This window comes from Hemitrygon akajei, chromosome 20, assembly GCF_048418815.1.
Source record: "Hemitrygon akajei chromosome 20, sHemAka1.3, whole genome shotgun sequence".
Lineage (NCBI taxonomy): Eukaryota > Metazoa > Chordata > Chondrichthyes > Myliobatiformes > Dasyatidae > Hemitrygon > Hemitrygon akajei.
In genome coordinates, this window is record NC_133143.1 from 5,780,652 (window position 1) to 5,796,799 (window position 16,148).

The window sequence follows — 16,148 nt, forward strand, 5'->3', positions numbered from 1 at the left end:
TCATCTTGCCTTTGAAATACTTCTTCCTCTTTGCCCGTGCCTTTCCGAATGCTTCAAAAAAGCCCAGTCATTGCTACTCTGCCATCATTCCTGCTGGTGTTCTTTTCCAATAAAATTTGGCCATTTCTCATGCATCTGTAATTCCCTTTACTCTACTGTAATAATGATATATCTGACTTTAGCTTCTTCTTCTCAAATTCCAGTTCACTGTGCAACATCAAATCCAGAATTACTGATCTGTTTGTGGGCTCAACTATGTCATTAGAAATGGGGATTGTGCCAGAGGATTGGAGTATTGCTCATGTGGTTCCATTGTTTAAAAAGGGTTCTAGAAGTAAGCCTAGCAATTATAGACCTGTCAGTTTGACATCAGTGGTGGGTAAATTAATGGAAAGTATTCTTAGAGATAGTATTTATAATTATCTGGATAGACAGGATCTGATTAGGAGTAGCCAGCATGGATTTGTGCGTGGAAGGTCATGTTTGACAAACCTTATTGAATTTTTTGAAGAAGTTACGAGGAATGTTGACGAGGGTAAGGCAGTGGATGTAGTCTATATGGACTTCAGCAAGGCCTTTGACAAAGTTCCACATGGAAGGTTAGTTAAGAAGGTTCAGTCGTTAGGTATTAATGCTGGAGTAATAAAATGGATTCAACAGTGGCTAGATGGGAGATGCCAGAGAGTAGTGGTGGATAATTGTTTATTGGGATGGAGGCCGGTGACTAGCGGGGTGCCTCAGGGATCTGTTTTGGGCCCAATGTTGTTTGTAATATACATAAATGATCTGGATGATGGGGTGGTAAATTGGATTAGTAAGTATGCCGATGATACTAAGGTAGGAGGTGTTGTGGATAATGAGGTGGGTTTTCAAAGCTTGCAGGGAGATTTATGCCGGTTAGAAGAATGGGCTGAACGTTGGCAGATGGAGTTTAATGCTGAGAAGTGTGAGGGTCTACATTTTGGCAGGAATAATCCAAATAGAACATACAGGGTAAATGGTAGGGCATTGAGGAATGCAGTGGAACAGAGAGATCTAGGAATAACAGTGCATAGTTCCCTGAAGGTGGAGTCTCATGTAGATAGGGTGGTGAAGAAGGCTTTTGGAACGCTGGCCTTTATAAATCAGAGCATTGAGTACAGAAGTTGGGATGTAATGTTAAAATTGTACAAGGCATTGGTAAGGCCAAATTTGGAATATTGTGTACAGTTCTGGTCACCGAATTATAGGAAAGATATCAATAAATTAGAGAGAGTGCAGAGACGATTTACTAGGATGTTACCTGGGTTTCAGCACTTAAGTTACAGAGAAAGGTTGAACAAGTTAGGTCTCTATTCATTGGAGCGTAGAAGGTTGAGGGGGGATTTGATCGAGGTATTTAAAATTTTGAGAGGGATAGATAGAGTTGACGTGAATAGGCTGTTTCCATTGAGAGTAGGGGAGATTCAAACGAGAGGACATGATTTGAGAGTTAGGGGGCAAAAGTTTAAGGGAAACACGAGGGGGTATTTCTTTACTCAGAGAGTGATAGCTGTGTGGAATGAGCTTCCTGTAGAAGTAGTAGAGGCCAGTTCAGTTGTGTCATTTCAGGTAAAATTGGATAGGTATATGGACAGGAAAGGAGTGGAGGGTTATGGGCTGAGTGCGGGTAGGTGGGACTAGGTGAGATTAAGAGTTCGGCACGGACTAGGAGGGCCGAGATGGCCTGTTTCCATGCTGTGATTGTTATATGGTTCTATGAGCTGCTCTAAAATGCCATTTTGTTCATATTTGAAAAATTCTCCCTTTTGGGATCCAGCACTAAACTGATCTTCCCAATCTGCTTGCACATTGAAATCCCCCATAACTACTGTAACACTACCCTTTTGGCATGTGTTTTCTGTCTCCCATGGTAATTTGTAGACCACATCTTTACTCCTGTATGGGGGTGATCTGTATACAACTCCCATCAGGGTCTTTTCACCCTTGCAGTTCCTTAGCTCTACCAAAAACCGTTCAATAGGTTTTCTCGGGGGAATAGGTGGTGGCATCAAATTTACTAAGAGATGAAAAACTTTGCCATTGTAATATTCTGTGAGCAGGTTTTGCCATCAAGTAATGATGACTGTGTATCCACTTCTCTTCTTTCTAGAACATAGAACACCATACAGGCTCTTCAACCCATCATGTTGCACCAATCTTTGAAACTACTCAAAACTAATCTAACTCCTCCCTCCTACAAAGCATCCATTTTTCATTCATCCACGTGCCGATGGAAGAGTCTCTTCAAAGTACCTCATGTACCTGCCTCTGCCACCATCCACTGCTCTCTGTGTAAAAACCCCTCTACACTTCCTCCAATTACCTTAAGATCATGCCTCTTCATATATCCTTTTCATCCCTGTGAAAACATCTCTGACTGCCCACTCAATCTGCACATCTTATCTGCTTGTATGCTTCTAGTAAGTCATCTCTCATCCTCCTTCACTCCATGGAGAGAAGTCCTACCTTGCTCAGCCTTTACTCACGAGGCATGCTCTCTAATACAGGCAGCATCCTTGTAAATCTTCTCCATACCCTTCTAATGATTTTTAAATGAGATGATCAGAACTGAACACAATATTCCAAGTCTGGTTTAACCAGAATTTTATAGAGCTGCAACATTAGCTCACGGCTCTTGAATTCAATCCCCTGAATAATGAAGGCTAACACAACATGTGTTTTTAACCACTTGTGTGGCAACTTTGAAGGATCTATGGAAGTGGAGCCCAAGATCCCTCTGTTGCTCCACACTGCTAAGAATCTTGCCTTGTAAGAACTCCTGGATTCTGCCTTCATATTTGATTCCCCATGACTCCTGACTTGGTGAATGAACCGACCATGAGAAACATGTGAAAAGTCTTCCTAAAGTCCATACATTCCCCATCCACTGCACCACCTTCAACAACTTGTTTTGCACTCAGGCTCATGAGGTATTACCTACCCCTCATAAACCCATGCTGACTATGCCTAACCATCTTGCAAATCCTCTCCAATAATTTGCCTAGTACTGACGTAAGACTTACTGGTCTATGATTTTCAAGGTTATCCCTATTCCCTATCTTTAACAAAGGAATTACATTTGCCACCCTCTAATCCTCTGGTACTACTCTAGTGAGGGCACAAAGATTATTGGCAATGGTACTGTAGTCTCTTCCTCCATAGTATCCTGGAATATATCCAGTATAGCCCAAGGACTAAGCTATCTTAATGTTTTTCCAAAGTTCCAACACATCCACTTTCTTAATAACAACATGTTCCAACATATCCATCTGTCTTATACTGTGGTCGCATTTCTAAGACATTCTTACTGGTGAGCACTGAAGCAAAGTATTCATTAAGAACCTCCCCTACTTTCTCCAAATCCAGACATGTTTCCTCTTCTACTCCTGATCAGTCCTACCTGCACTCTAGTCATCCTCCTGCCCCTCACATACCCTTTAGGATTTTTCTTAATCATATTCACCAAGGCCTTCTCATATGTCCTTCTAGTTCTCCTGGGTCTATTCTTAAGCCCCCTTCCTGGCTACCTTGTAATATTCTAGAGGCTTGTCTGATCCCTGTGGTTAGAATTTCCACATCTCTTATCAAAGGTGGCTCCTTCACCACACCATCCTTTTCCTGCCTCAGTGAGACAGACCTATGCAGAAAGTCCATGCAAGTGCTCCCTAGACATCCTCAGCATTCCCAGTGTGATTTCCCTGGGTATATCTCTTCCCAATTTATGTTCCCAAGCTCCTGCCTAACAGCATCATAATTTCCCCCCCACAACCAATTAAATACTTTCCCATACCATCTGCTCCTGTGCCTGTCCAAGACTATGGTAAAGGTCAGCAATTGTGGCCACTGTCTCCGAAATGCTCACCATCATCCAAAAGAGAGATTGCTCCCTTCATATTACTGAGAACCACACACTCTGACTCAGCAGACGATTCCTCTAGAACATCCCCCCTTTCTGTAGCTGTGGTACTATGCATGATTAGCAATCCACTCCTTCTCCTCTTTTACATCCCCCCTGTCCCTTTAGAAACATCTAAACCCCAGACAAGAAGCAGTCATCTCTTTAATGATCGCAATTTTGGAGTTGCCTGTACTGACCCATGTTCTAAGTTCATCACTCGCGAACCTGATACAGAGTTCAAGGTTCAAATTTGTTCAAAAGATGACGCAGCATTAAAAATACACAATAAGTACAAAAGTAATACTATAAAACATAATGTACAAGTAACTGCAGACGTAAGATTATATCTATAGACTGATCTTGTGTACACAAGTGATGCTTGGTGCAGGAGTATCTGAACATAGGTGACTCTGACAGCTAAGGATAAAGTGACAAAGGGACTCTTCTAGTTGGCCGCAGGCACATGAATACAGTCGGACAGTGACTGTGTCAGTGTAGGTAGCAGACGTGGAGTGTAAGTGTAAAGTGGCGGGGGTTGCTGAGGGATTGTGGAGACAAGTGTCTGATGTGGATGCAGTTCTTGCAATAAAATAGATACACATCAACCCATCCAACTAATTGTAATTATGCCCTTCCACTGCCTATCCTTCCTCACAGTCTCTCTACACACTGCGGCTACCTTTAAAACAGCTGTCCCACCCTCTGACCTATCACTATGGTTCTTATCCCCCTGCCAAACAAGTTTAAACCCTCCACAACGGCTCCAGAAAACCTGCCCGCAGGGATATTTGTTGCCCGCAAGTTCAGGTCCTTTTCATACAGGTCATACCTTCACAGGAGAGAGTCAATGCTCCACAAATCTGTAACCCTGCCTCCTGCACCAATTCTTCAGCCACACATTTATCTTCCAAATCATCATATTCTTATCTTCATTGGCACATGGCACGGGCAGCAATCCAAGAGGTTACTACCCCTGAGGTCCTGCTTATCACTCTATATTCTCTCTTCATGACCTCATCCCTTTTCAAACTTTTCCTTTTGCACCTCTCCCAGTGACCAGGAGAGCAGACACTGGAATCTGGATAAACAAGCAAGCAAGCTGCTGAAGGAACACAACTTACCCTCTACAGATAGGTGTTTCAGTTACATGTTCTGGTTTGTGCACCAAGATTCGCTGGAACACTGGTTTGTTTGGTGACATACATGTGAACAGTCAAATGACAATAAGCTTGACCTTGATATTTTGGGACAAGACCATTTTTCGAGACACTTGAACCTTGATATTGCTATCCTGGAGGTGTTCATATATTAGTGATTTTGGCTGATTGCGTGATAAACCCCAGAATGAGGTATTAGTGTACCTCATTCCTGTATTAGTGTACAGTCAGGAAAAGGCAATATACACAACATCTCAGGTTGTATTTGTGCAGAGCCCGGAGGCTTGTGTCTACTCAACAATCTCCCTCTGCATCCTTCATGGTCACTGGAAACGCTCCCCATCAACACCGAATGGCTGCAGCCCTAGGAGAATGCGGCTTACAGCCACCTTCCTGACAGTCATTGCTGACCTTCCAGCAATATCTGGAAGTGAATTGAAAAGAAAATCCCTCAAAAATATATTTTCCTTTTACTGGTCTGGATGGGAATTGTTGAAGTCAATCAGGGAGGAAACTAGAAGGGAAGCATACCTACCCTTGATCTGACTTTACTGCACGTATCAGCCACCAGAGACAGCTTCCACACACTTGCAAACTTGCCACTGATGCCTGAGAGGAAATTGTCCATTTCCCCTTTCTGAAACAACATGTTCAAATGGAAGGAGGGGAAGTATATTGGGAAAACATCAGAGGTCTAACGAACAACAGTAGATTCTTACATTGTTTCCTTAAAGAAGTACAACCCTTGGACCTTAATGAAAGTCCAATGCTAACCCCTATGAGAGCAAAACAGTGGCATAGCTGGTAGAAATTCTGCCTCACAGCCCAGTATTCCAAGTACAATCCTCACCTTGGCTGCTACTGAGTGCACACACTCCAAGAGACTGCCTAGGTTCTTTCCATTGCTCAAAGATATGAGGGTTGGTGGGTTAATTAACCCCGGGCTGTGGCTGAGTGATAAGTTAAATGAGATCACTTTGTGAACAAGCACAGCTGTGGTAGGTTAATACTTGGGGAAATGATCAGAAATCCTCCACAGAGCAGCTGGTTTAAAGGAGCACGTTCAGCAGAAGCGGAACTCGCTTGGGCGGGTACACACAGGGTTCAGAGGGAAATGGGTCAAATGTAGGTAAGTGATTAGATCACACAGGAATCAGTCTTTCCAAACTATGGCTCTCGGTTCAGACAAAAGAATTCCAGAGTTTAGGAATTAGGCAGCCAAAGGTGCAATTGCTATGTTGTGATTTTTCCCAGGGATATTGGAGAAGGCAGAATGAAAGGAATGTGAGGCTGTTGTGTTGTAGAGGTGCAGAGTGCAAGGCCAGGGCAGTTGTGCAAATAAAATGAAAGACTGTTTAAATGGAAGTCAGTTTTGCTCAGCCAGCACTGGGGTGATGGGAGACTGGGGTTTGTGCCGCCTACAGCATGGAGAATAATCAGAAATAACTTCACCAAACAATTTGTTATGAATCATTTTAAAAGATAATAAGCCAGAAAAGTATTATCAGTATTAGACGTCTGCTACTGTTGAATCCGGTAAGGAATCACATCTTAGTGTTGATTGTGCTTTAGTTATTAAGGCCCTTTGCGACATCACCCACACACTGATAAGATTCAGGTTTTGCAGTGGAGCTCACAGACCTTCTGCATTATAGTAGTGGCGAGCTCCTCTACCAACTCCTCTTTGTGCTCTTGCAAATATTGGCTCTCGCTCTGTTTTTCCTACAATAAAGAGAGGGATAATTACCTGCAGAACACACACAAGTGTCAATCCCATGCAAGGCTGTGATTACATTCTAGAGTTGGGAGTGAGTGGGGGGTTGCAGTAACAGGACAGGATTGGTCTGATCTAGCACTGACCCCACCGAACGAGGAGTGACCTGCTTCAAAGCAAAGAGAATGAAGTCCATGTATCGCCCATGAGCTCTTTCACATGGGATATACGAATGAACTCAGCTTTATATATATCAACAAAGTCATGGCTGAATAGTGTCAATTTCCTGCAGAACCCCACGACCCTTGATTCCCCTGATCTATTGATCTCTGTTTTGAAAAAATAACAGCAGTGTCTCCACAGACTCCTTTTGGAGGACTCCCACAGATCTACCACCCACTGAGTGAAGACATTTCCAATCTCAGCTCTACATCTGCGAAGCCCTCTATTCAGAAGTCTTTAGCCAGGGGGATCAGCTTCCCTGTTTTCACCCTGTCATGTCCTTTAAGAATACTGTACAGTTCATTTTCAGGATTCACACATCAGGGCAAGACAGGACTAACTGACTCAGAATCAGAATCACTTTATTGCCAGTACAGTATGTGAAACAGACCAGAATTGATTGTGCTTCGGTGCCAAGCAGAAAACACAGGACAATACCATAACAGACAACACAATAGCAACCAACAGTTTTCCAGACAATAGTGCAAACAGCCATGAGAAATCAACAAACAGCAGAACGGTCACTTGCACAAACATCAGTAATCAAACAAATGAATGTGAGCATGTGAACAGACTCAACAATTACCAATAGAACAAGGAAGCAGGAAGGAACATTTGGGATGATGTGCAGGGACGGTTAGGGAACAAGGAAGCAGGAAGGAACACACACAAAATGCTGGTGGAACACAGCAGGCCAGGCAGCATCTATAGGGAGAAGCACTGTCGACATTTCAGGCCGAGACCCTTCATCGGGATGATGTGCAGGGACAGTTAGGTCAGTTTTGTTGAGCAGATGGATAGTTACAAGAAAGCTTCTGAGATGACTGTGGTCCTGGTGGTGATGTCTGCAGTCCTTGTAGTGGACGTGTCCTCACATTACTGTTGGGGAGGGAGTTCGAGACTTAGACCCAGTGACTATGAAGGACCAACAGTATATTTTCAAGCCAGCTTGATGTGTGAGGTGGTTATGTCCTATGCACCTCCTGCACTTGATCGTCTTGGCTGTGGAGGTTGCATTTCCTGGAGGTACCATCAGAATAATCTGAGAGAGGAAATGTAATGGATTTTGTCAGCAGAATACACGGCAGCCGTGTGTGCCAGGGTCACAGGGTCACAGGGTCATAAGTCAGGGAATGCGTCATTCAGCAGATCACGTCCGTGTTGACCAGTGGGCTCCCACCTATAGTAATCCCATTCTCCAGTACTTGGCCCATAGTGCACAATGCGTGGCAATTCAGACGCCTGTCCCGACATCTCTTAAATGCTGGCACTGACTCTGCTTTCACAACTTTCTCTGGTAGTGTGCTCCAGCTTATTCCTCACTGACTAAGAAATGTACCCTCTAAATTTCTTCCCCCTTACTGCAATCTATCTTACCTATGTTATCTACATTTGATAAGGGGAAAAGTTTCTTGCAGTCTGTCTTATCTACAGCTTTCACATTTTTAAAATATATCTCAATCACATCAACTTTTAAATTCTTCTACTCCAGGAAAAGATACCTGACTCATCTCACCAATCTCTTCTCATAACTGGAACTCTCACTCCCAAACAACATCCTGGTGAATCTTCTTTGCCCCCTGTGCAACAGTCATACTTTTCCTGTTGTGCGGTGACCAGGAGAGCCTGCAGTGCTCCAGCTGAGGCCTGATCGACAAAGCTGCAGTGTAACATTCCTGATCTTGCATTCAATGCCCAACTAATGACCAATATCACAAGTGCTTTTTCAACCGATTTATCCATCTGTGCTGCCACTTTGAAGGATCTTTGAACATGTACACGGATTCTTCAATATTTCATAGGACTATACCAATCATGTTGTGTCTTCTAGCCTCATTAGTAGTCTCAAAATGTATCAACTTACTTTTATCAGAATTAAAATCCATCCACATTTTCTCAGTCTATTTCACCAAATCATCAATATCATTCTGCAGTCAAAACTACTCTCCATATTGTCAACACCTCTTTCAATCTTTGTGACATCTGTTAACTTACTGATCATGCCTCCTGCAGTCATATTCTAGTCACTCACGCACTTTAGAAAGAGCAAGGGAGCCGGGACCCAACACCCATCCCCACAGAACACATCAGCCACAGGCTTCCATTCACAAAAATAGACTTGTACCATCACTCTCTCTCTCTCTCTCTCTCTCTCTCTCTCTCTCTCTCTCTCTCCCCCCTCTCTCTCTCTCTCTCTGTCTCTCCCTCTCACTCTCTCTCTCCCTCCCTCTCTCTCTCTCTCTCTCTCTCTCTCTCTCTCTCTCTCTCTCTTCACAAGTCTTCAATGGATCTAGGAGCAGGGGCCTCTGGAATTCAGCCCTTTTATATTTATCTCTGATGAGGCAAATGCTCGTGATCAAGTCTAAACCGGGCATCGTGAAACTGGTTATTGGTGTGACAATGCTCCTTGACAGCACTGCCAACCTTGTACCAGCTTGATGATTGATTTGCTGGATTGGGTATGTCCTGCTTTTTGTAAATGCAAACTACCTGGGCAATTTCTCACATACCACGTTCAATGTCAAGCTCCCATTCTTCTAAATTTTGGAGAATAGCCTATTCTACTCAGCCTTTGTCACCCTAGGAAACATCAATCAATCTTTGCTGTAAATCTATTCTTTAAAGTACAAATCCAAAATTGTATATTGTTCTCCTGAACCAAGCATCTGTGTGTCTGTAGCAAGACATCTTCACTCTTCTACTTAACTCCTTTTACAATAACATTCACTAATAGCCCCATTGTCTGTAATTATAGGTACAGCACACAGACAGTAGCTTCAATTCACCATAGAAATTTATCAGTCAGTTTTTAAAATCAATGGTATTTTCATGGTAATCTTTAATTATTAATCTCAATTACTTTACTAATAGAATTTTTACCCATAAAATTATGCAAGTAATCTAACAACAGTTAACAAATTGGAGTCAAGGAGCTATATATCCCAGAAACAGGCCCTTCCTTCCCCCCTGCCCCTCCCCTTACAATTGAAGTATCTACAGTAGTTCTACTTAATCACATTAGGCCAATAACCTGCTTTGCACTGGCAATCCACAGAATTATCCGGATGTTCTTTGAATGTTTTGAGTTTCTGCCTCCACCACCTCTTCAAACAGTGTCTTCCAGACCCCAATTGCCATCAGATCTTCTCTAAACTCCCAATCTCACCTTAAACCCATGCCTCGTGTTTTTGCAAGCCCATCATAGAAAAAGATTTTTACTTCCCACTCTATCTGTTTCCCTTGTAATGTCATATACCACAGTCAAGTTACCTAGCTTCCTTCAGGGAAAACAAAACCAATCAATACACTTTCTCCTTATGTTTTAAACTGGACAATATCTTGGTAAATATCCTTTGCTTCCTCTTCTCCTCAGTGGGAGAGGGTGCAGAGTGTCAGTGTGCAGGAATAATTAAGCCAATATCTTGGGGAAATTTTAGCTCAAACCTCATTGTATCTGCCACAAGAACTCACCAAACTATCACTGTAGGAGTCTGCCTTGGTGATTGCCTCTTCAATTGCTTCCTCAGCCACTCGAAGAGCCACGGCTAGAGTTTCATTGAGAGTGTGACCTTTAACACAGGAAGGAGAATTACTTTTCACATTATTCACACAAATTCCATTTACACAGGGACTTTAATATCAGAAAAACATCCTAAAATGATTCCCAGTAGAGATATGACATCACGACACAAAAAAAACTGGGGAAAATTACTTCACGCTTGGTCAAAGAACGGTCGTCAGGGCCTTCTTAAACGAAAGGAGAAGGGAGAGTGAGGGTCATAGCCATGCATCACAGAAACAGGGACTCTGGTCCACCAACCATCACCCACCAATTCAATTCCAAAATAAATCTCGTTTTGCTGGGCTGCAATCATTGTGAGAAGTGGTTCATTGGTGAGGTAGAGTGCGGTTTAAATTGAGCTTGGCCATTCAGAACGTTCCAGCAGACTGCCGCCGTATGTTGGTGATGCAGCACAAGGCCTGAGAAGGTCACTTAGGCACCCGGCAAGGTCATTGTTAGAGTGGATGGGCTTTGGTTCAGCAGGCTGAGGTGAAAACAGGAGCAGGGAGGCTGTGATGTGATGTGAGACTCAATAGTTAGGGAGACAGGAAATTCTGCGGCTGCAACAGAGACACCAGGATAGTGTGATGTCTCCCAGACACCAGGACAGTGTGATGTCTCCCAGTCGCTCCTGTTCCCAGATACCAGGACAGTGTGATGTCTCCCAGTCGCTCCTGATGCCAGACACCAGGACAGTGTGATGTCTCCCAGTCACCAGGACAGTGTGATGTCTCCCAGACACCAGGACAGTGTGATGTCTCCCAGACACCAGGATAGAGTGATGTCTCCCAGTCGCTCCTGTTCCCAGACACCAGGATAGTGTGATGTCTCCCAGACACCAGGATAGTGTGATGTCTCCCAGACACCAGGACAGTGTGATGTCTCCCAGTCGCTCCTGTTCCCAGACACCAGGATAGTGTGATGTCTCCCAGACACCAGGATAGTGTGATGTCTCCCAGTCACCAGGATAGTGTGATGTCTCCCAGTCGCTCCTGTTCCCAGACACCAGCATAGTGTGATGTCTCCCAGACACCAGGACAGTGTGATGTCTCCCAGTCTCTCCGGTTCCCAGACACCAGGATAGTGTGATGTCTCCCAGTCACCAGGATAGTGTGATGTCTCCCAGTTGCTCCTGTTCCCAGACACCAGGACAGTGTGATGTCTCCCAGTCACCAGGATAGTGTGATGTCTCCCAGTCACCAGGACAGTGTGATGTCTCCCAGTCACCAGGATAGTGTGATGTCTCCCAGTCGCTCCTGCTCCCAGACACCATGTGATGTCTCCCAGTCACCAGGAAAGTGTGATGTCTCCCAGACACCAGGAAAGTGTGATGTCTCCCAGTCGCTCCTGTTCCCAGATACCAGGAAAGTGTGATGTCTCCCAGTCACCAGGACAGTGTGATGTCTCCCAGACACCAGGATAGAGTGATGTCTCCCAGACACCAGGACAGTGTGATGTCTCCCAGACACTAGGATAGTGTGATGTCTCCCAGACACTAGGATAGTGTGAGGTCTCACAGACACTAGGATAGTGTGAGGTCTCACAGACACTAGGATAGTGTGAGGTCTCCCAGACACCAGGATAGTGTGATGTCTCCCAGTCGCTCCTGTTCCCAGACACCAGGACAGTGTGATGTCTCCCAGTCACCAGGATAGTGTGATGTCACCCAGTCACCAGGACAGTGTGATGTCTCCCAGACACCAGGACAGTGTGATGTCTCCTAGACACCAGGATAGAGTGATGTCTCCCAGTCGCTCCTGCTCCCAGACACCAGGACAGTGTGATGTCTCCCAGTCACCAGGATAGTGTGATGTCTCCCAGTCACCAGGACAGTGTGATGTCTCCCAGACACCAGGACAGTGTGATGTCTCCCAGACACCAGGATAGAGTGATGTCTCCCAGACACCAGGACAGTGTGATGTCTCCCAGACACTAGGATAGTGTGATGTCTCCCAGTCGCTCCTGTTCCCAGACACCAGGATAGTGTGATGTCTCCCAGACACCAGGATAGTGTGAGGTCTCCCAGACACCAGGACAGTGTGATGTCTCCCAGACACCAGGATAGTGTGATGTCTCCCAGTCGCTCCTGTTCCCAGACACCAGGAAAGTGTGATGTCTCCCAGACACCTGGACAGTGTGATGTCTCCCAGTCACCAGGATAGTGTGATGTCTCCCAGACACTAGGATAGTGTGAGGTCTCACAGACACTAGGATAGTGTGATGTCTTGCAGACACCAGGATAGTGTGATGTCTCCCAGTCACCAGGATAGTGTGATGTCTCCCAGACACTAGGATAGTGTGAGGTCTCACAGACACTAGGATAGTGTGATGTCTCGCAGACACCAGGATAGTGTGATGTCTCCCAGACACCAGGACAGTGTGATGTCTCCCAGTCACCAGGAGAGTGTGATGTCTCCCAGTCACCAGGATAGTGTGATGTCTCCCAGTCGCTCCTGCTCCCAGACACCATGTGATGTCTCCCAGTCACCAGGAAAGTGTGATGTCTCCCAGACACCAGGACAGTGTGATGTCTCCCAGTCGCTCCTGTTCCCAGACACCAGGACAGTGTGATGTCTCCCAGTCACCAGGATAGTGTGATGTCTCCCAGTCGCTCCTGTTCCCAGATACCAGGACAGTGTGATGTCTCCCAGACACCAGGATAGTGTGATGTCTCCCAGTCGCTCCTGCTCCCAGACACCATGTGATGTCTCCCAGTCACCAGGAAAGTGTGATGTCTCCCAGACACCAGGACAGTGTGATGTCTCCCAGTCGCTCCTGTTCCCAGACACCAGGACAGTGTGATGTCTCCCAGTCACCAGGATAGTGTGATGTCTCCCAGTCGCTCCTGTTCCCAGATACCAGGACAGTGTGATGTCTCCCAGACACCAGGATAGTGTGATGTCTCCCAGTCACCAGGATAGTGTGATGTCTCCCAGACACTAGGATAGTGTGAGGTCTCCCAGACACCAGGATAGTGTGATGTCTCCCAGTCGCTCCTGTTCCCAGACACCAGGACAGTGTGATGTCTCCCAGTCACCAGGATAGTGTGATGTCTCCCAGACACTAGGATAGTGTGAGGTCTCCCAGACACCAGGATAGTGTGATGTCTCCCAGACACCAGGAAAGTGTGATGTCTCCCAGTCACCAGGATAGTGTGATGTCTCCCAGACACCAGGATAGAGTGATGTCTCCCAGACACCAGGACAGTGTGATGTCTCCCAGACATTAGGATAGTGTGATGTCTCCCAGTCGCTCCTGTTCCCAGACACCAGGATAGTGTGATGTCTCCCAGACACTAGGATAGTGTGAGGTCTCCCAGACACCAGGACAGTGTGATGTCTCCCAGTCACCAGGATATTGTGATGTCCCCAGACACCAGGATAGTGTGTGGTCTCCCTGGATGCTAAGGTCCAAGATATCTTCAAGCAGTGTAGAAGGTACTCGAGAGAGAGTGAGCAGCCAGAGGTCGCGTTCACAATGACACACGTAGAAAGGAAGAAAAGGCCCCCTGCCGTGAGTTTTGGGTCTGATGAGGCTGAAAAATAGGACCTCCAAGGTAGTAATTTGTGGATAACTCCTAGAGCCACATGACAGTACAGATGAATGACTGCCTGAGGAAGTGGTGCAGGGGTTGGAGTTCAGATTTATGGATCATTGTTATCACTTTCTTGGGATGGCATGACCTATACAAAAAAGGCAGGTTACACCTAGACCTGAGGGGAACAAATATCCTTGTGATCAGGTTTTCTGGAGCTGTTGGTATACAAGTTGATGCAGTGTGTAGTGAGACTGCGAGGAAAGACAGGCAGATGATAGGGTAATATTGCAGTCAGTGGGATGAGTTGAAGTGTAACATCGGGGCAAAATCAAAAAGGGTGATGAATATAGTACTGGTCTCCATGTCTGAGGGCTCTGTGAGCTTTAGTCGCTCTGCATTGAACGGAGGCTGAGGCTGTGGCCTGTTCCAGCTGCTCCAGGCCGTGTGTCTGAGGGTAAGGCAAGGTTTACACTCTGCATTGAACTGAGGCTGTGGCCTGTTCCAGCTGCTCCAGGCCGTGTGTCTGAGGGTAAGGCAAGGTTTACACTCTGCATTGAACTGAGGCTGTGGCCTGTTCCAGCTGCTCCAAGCCGTGTGTCTGAGGGTTAGGCGAGGTTTACACTCTGCATTGAACTGAGGCTGTGGCCTGTTCCAGCTGCTCCAGGCTGTGTGTCTGAGGGTTAGGCGAGGTTTACACTCTGCATTGAACTGAGGCTGTGGCCTGTTCCAGCTGCTCCAGGCCGTGTGTCTGAGGGTAAGGCGAGGTTTACACTCTGCATTGAACTGAGGCTGTGGCCTGTTCCAGCTGCTCCAGGCCGTGTGTCTGAGGGTAAGGCGAGGTTTACACTCTGCATTGAACTGAGGCTGTGGCCTGTTCCAGCTGCTCCAGGCCGTGTGTCTGAGGGTAAGGCGAGGTTTACACTCTGCATTGAACTGAGGCTGTGGCCTGTTCCAGCTACTCCAGGCCGTGTGTCTGAGGGTTAGGTGAGGTTTACACTCTGCATTGAACTGAGGCTGTGGCCTGTTCCAGCTGCTCCAGGCCGTGTGTCTGAGGGTAAGGCGAGGTTTACACTCTGCATTGAACTGAGGCTGTGGCCTGTTCCAGCTGCTCCAGGCCGTGTGTCTGAGGGTAAGGCGAGGTTTACACTCTGCATTGAACTGAGGCTGTGGCCTGTTCCAGCTGCTCCAGGCCGTGGGTCTGAGGGTAAGGCGAGGTTTACACTCTGCATTGAACTGAGGCTGTGGCCTGTTCCAGCTGCTCCAGGCCGTGTGTCTGAGGGTAAGGCGAGGTTTACACTCTGCATTGAACTGAGGCTGTGGCCTGTTCCAGCTGCTCCAGGCCGTGTGTCTGAGGGTTAGGCGAGGTTTACACTCTGCATTGAACTGAGGCTGTGGCCTGTTCCAGCTGCTCCAGGCCGTGTGTCTGAGGGTAAGGCGAGGTTTACACTCTGCATTGAACTGAGGCTGTGGCCTGTTCCAGCTGCTCCAGGCCGTGTGTCTGAGGGTTAGGCGAGGTTTACACTCTGCATTGAACTGAGGCTGTGGCCTGTTCCAGCTGCTCCAGGCCGTGTGTCTGAGGGTTAGGCGAGGTTTACACTCTGCATTGAACTGAGGCTGTGGCCTGTTCCAGCTACTCCAGGCCGTGTGTCTGAGGGTTAGGCGAGGTTTACACTCTGCATTGAACTGAGGCTGAGGCCTGTTCCAGCTGCTCCAGGCCGTGTGTCTGAGGGTAAGGCGAGGTTTACACTCTGCATTGAACTGAGGCTGTGGCCTGTTCCAGCTGCTCCAGGCCGTGTGTCTGAGGGTTAGGCGAGGTTTACACTCTGCATTGAACTGAGGCTGTGGCCTGTTCCAGCTGCTCCAGGCCGTGTGTCTGAGGGTAAGGCGAGGTTTACACTCTGCATTGAACTGAGGCTGTGGCCTGTTCCAGCTGCTCCAGGCCGTGTGTCTGAGGGTTAGGCCAGGTTTACACTCTGCATTGAACTGAGGCTGTGGCCTGTTCCAGCTGCTCCAGGCCGTGTGTCTGAGGGTTAGGC

At 46.5% G+C, this 16,148-nt stretch overlaps 1 protein-coding gene across 1 annotated transcript in view; it reads right to left on the minus strand.

Moving 5' to 3' along the window:
* LOC140714004 (rab effector MyRIP-like) overlaps positions 1–16,148 on the minus strand; it is a 706,896-nt gene that overhangs the window by 289,865 nt on the left and 400,883 nt on the right. The window contains exons 6-7 of the mRNA XM_073024678.1: positions 10,484–10,581; positions 6,718–6,798 (exon numbers count right to left, since the gene is read on the minus strand). Of these exons, the coding sequence (XP_072880779.1) occupies positions 6,718–6,798; positions 10,484–10,581 (179 nt within the window). The remainder of the gene's footprint in view (positions 1–6,717; positions 6,799–10,483; positions 10,582–16,148) is intronic.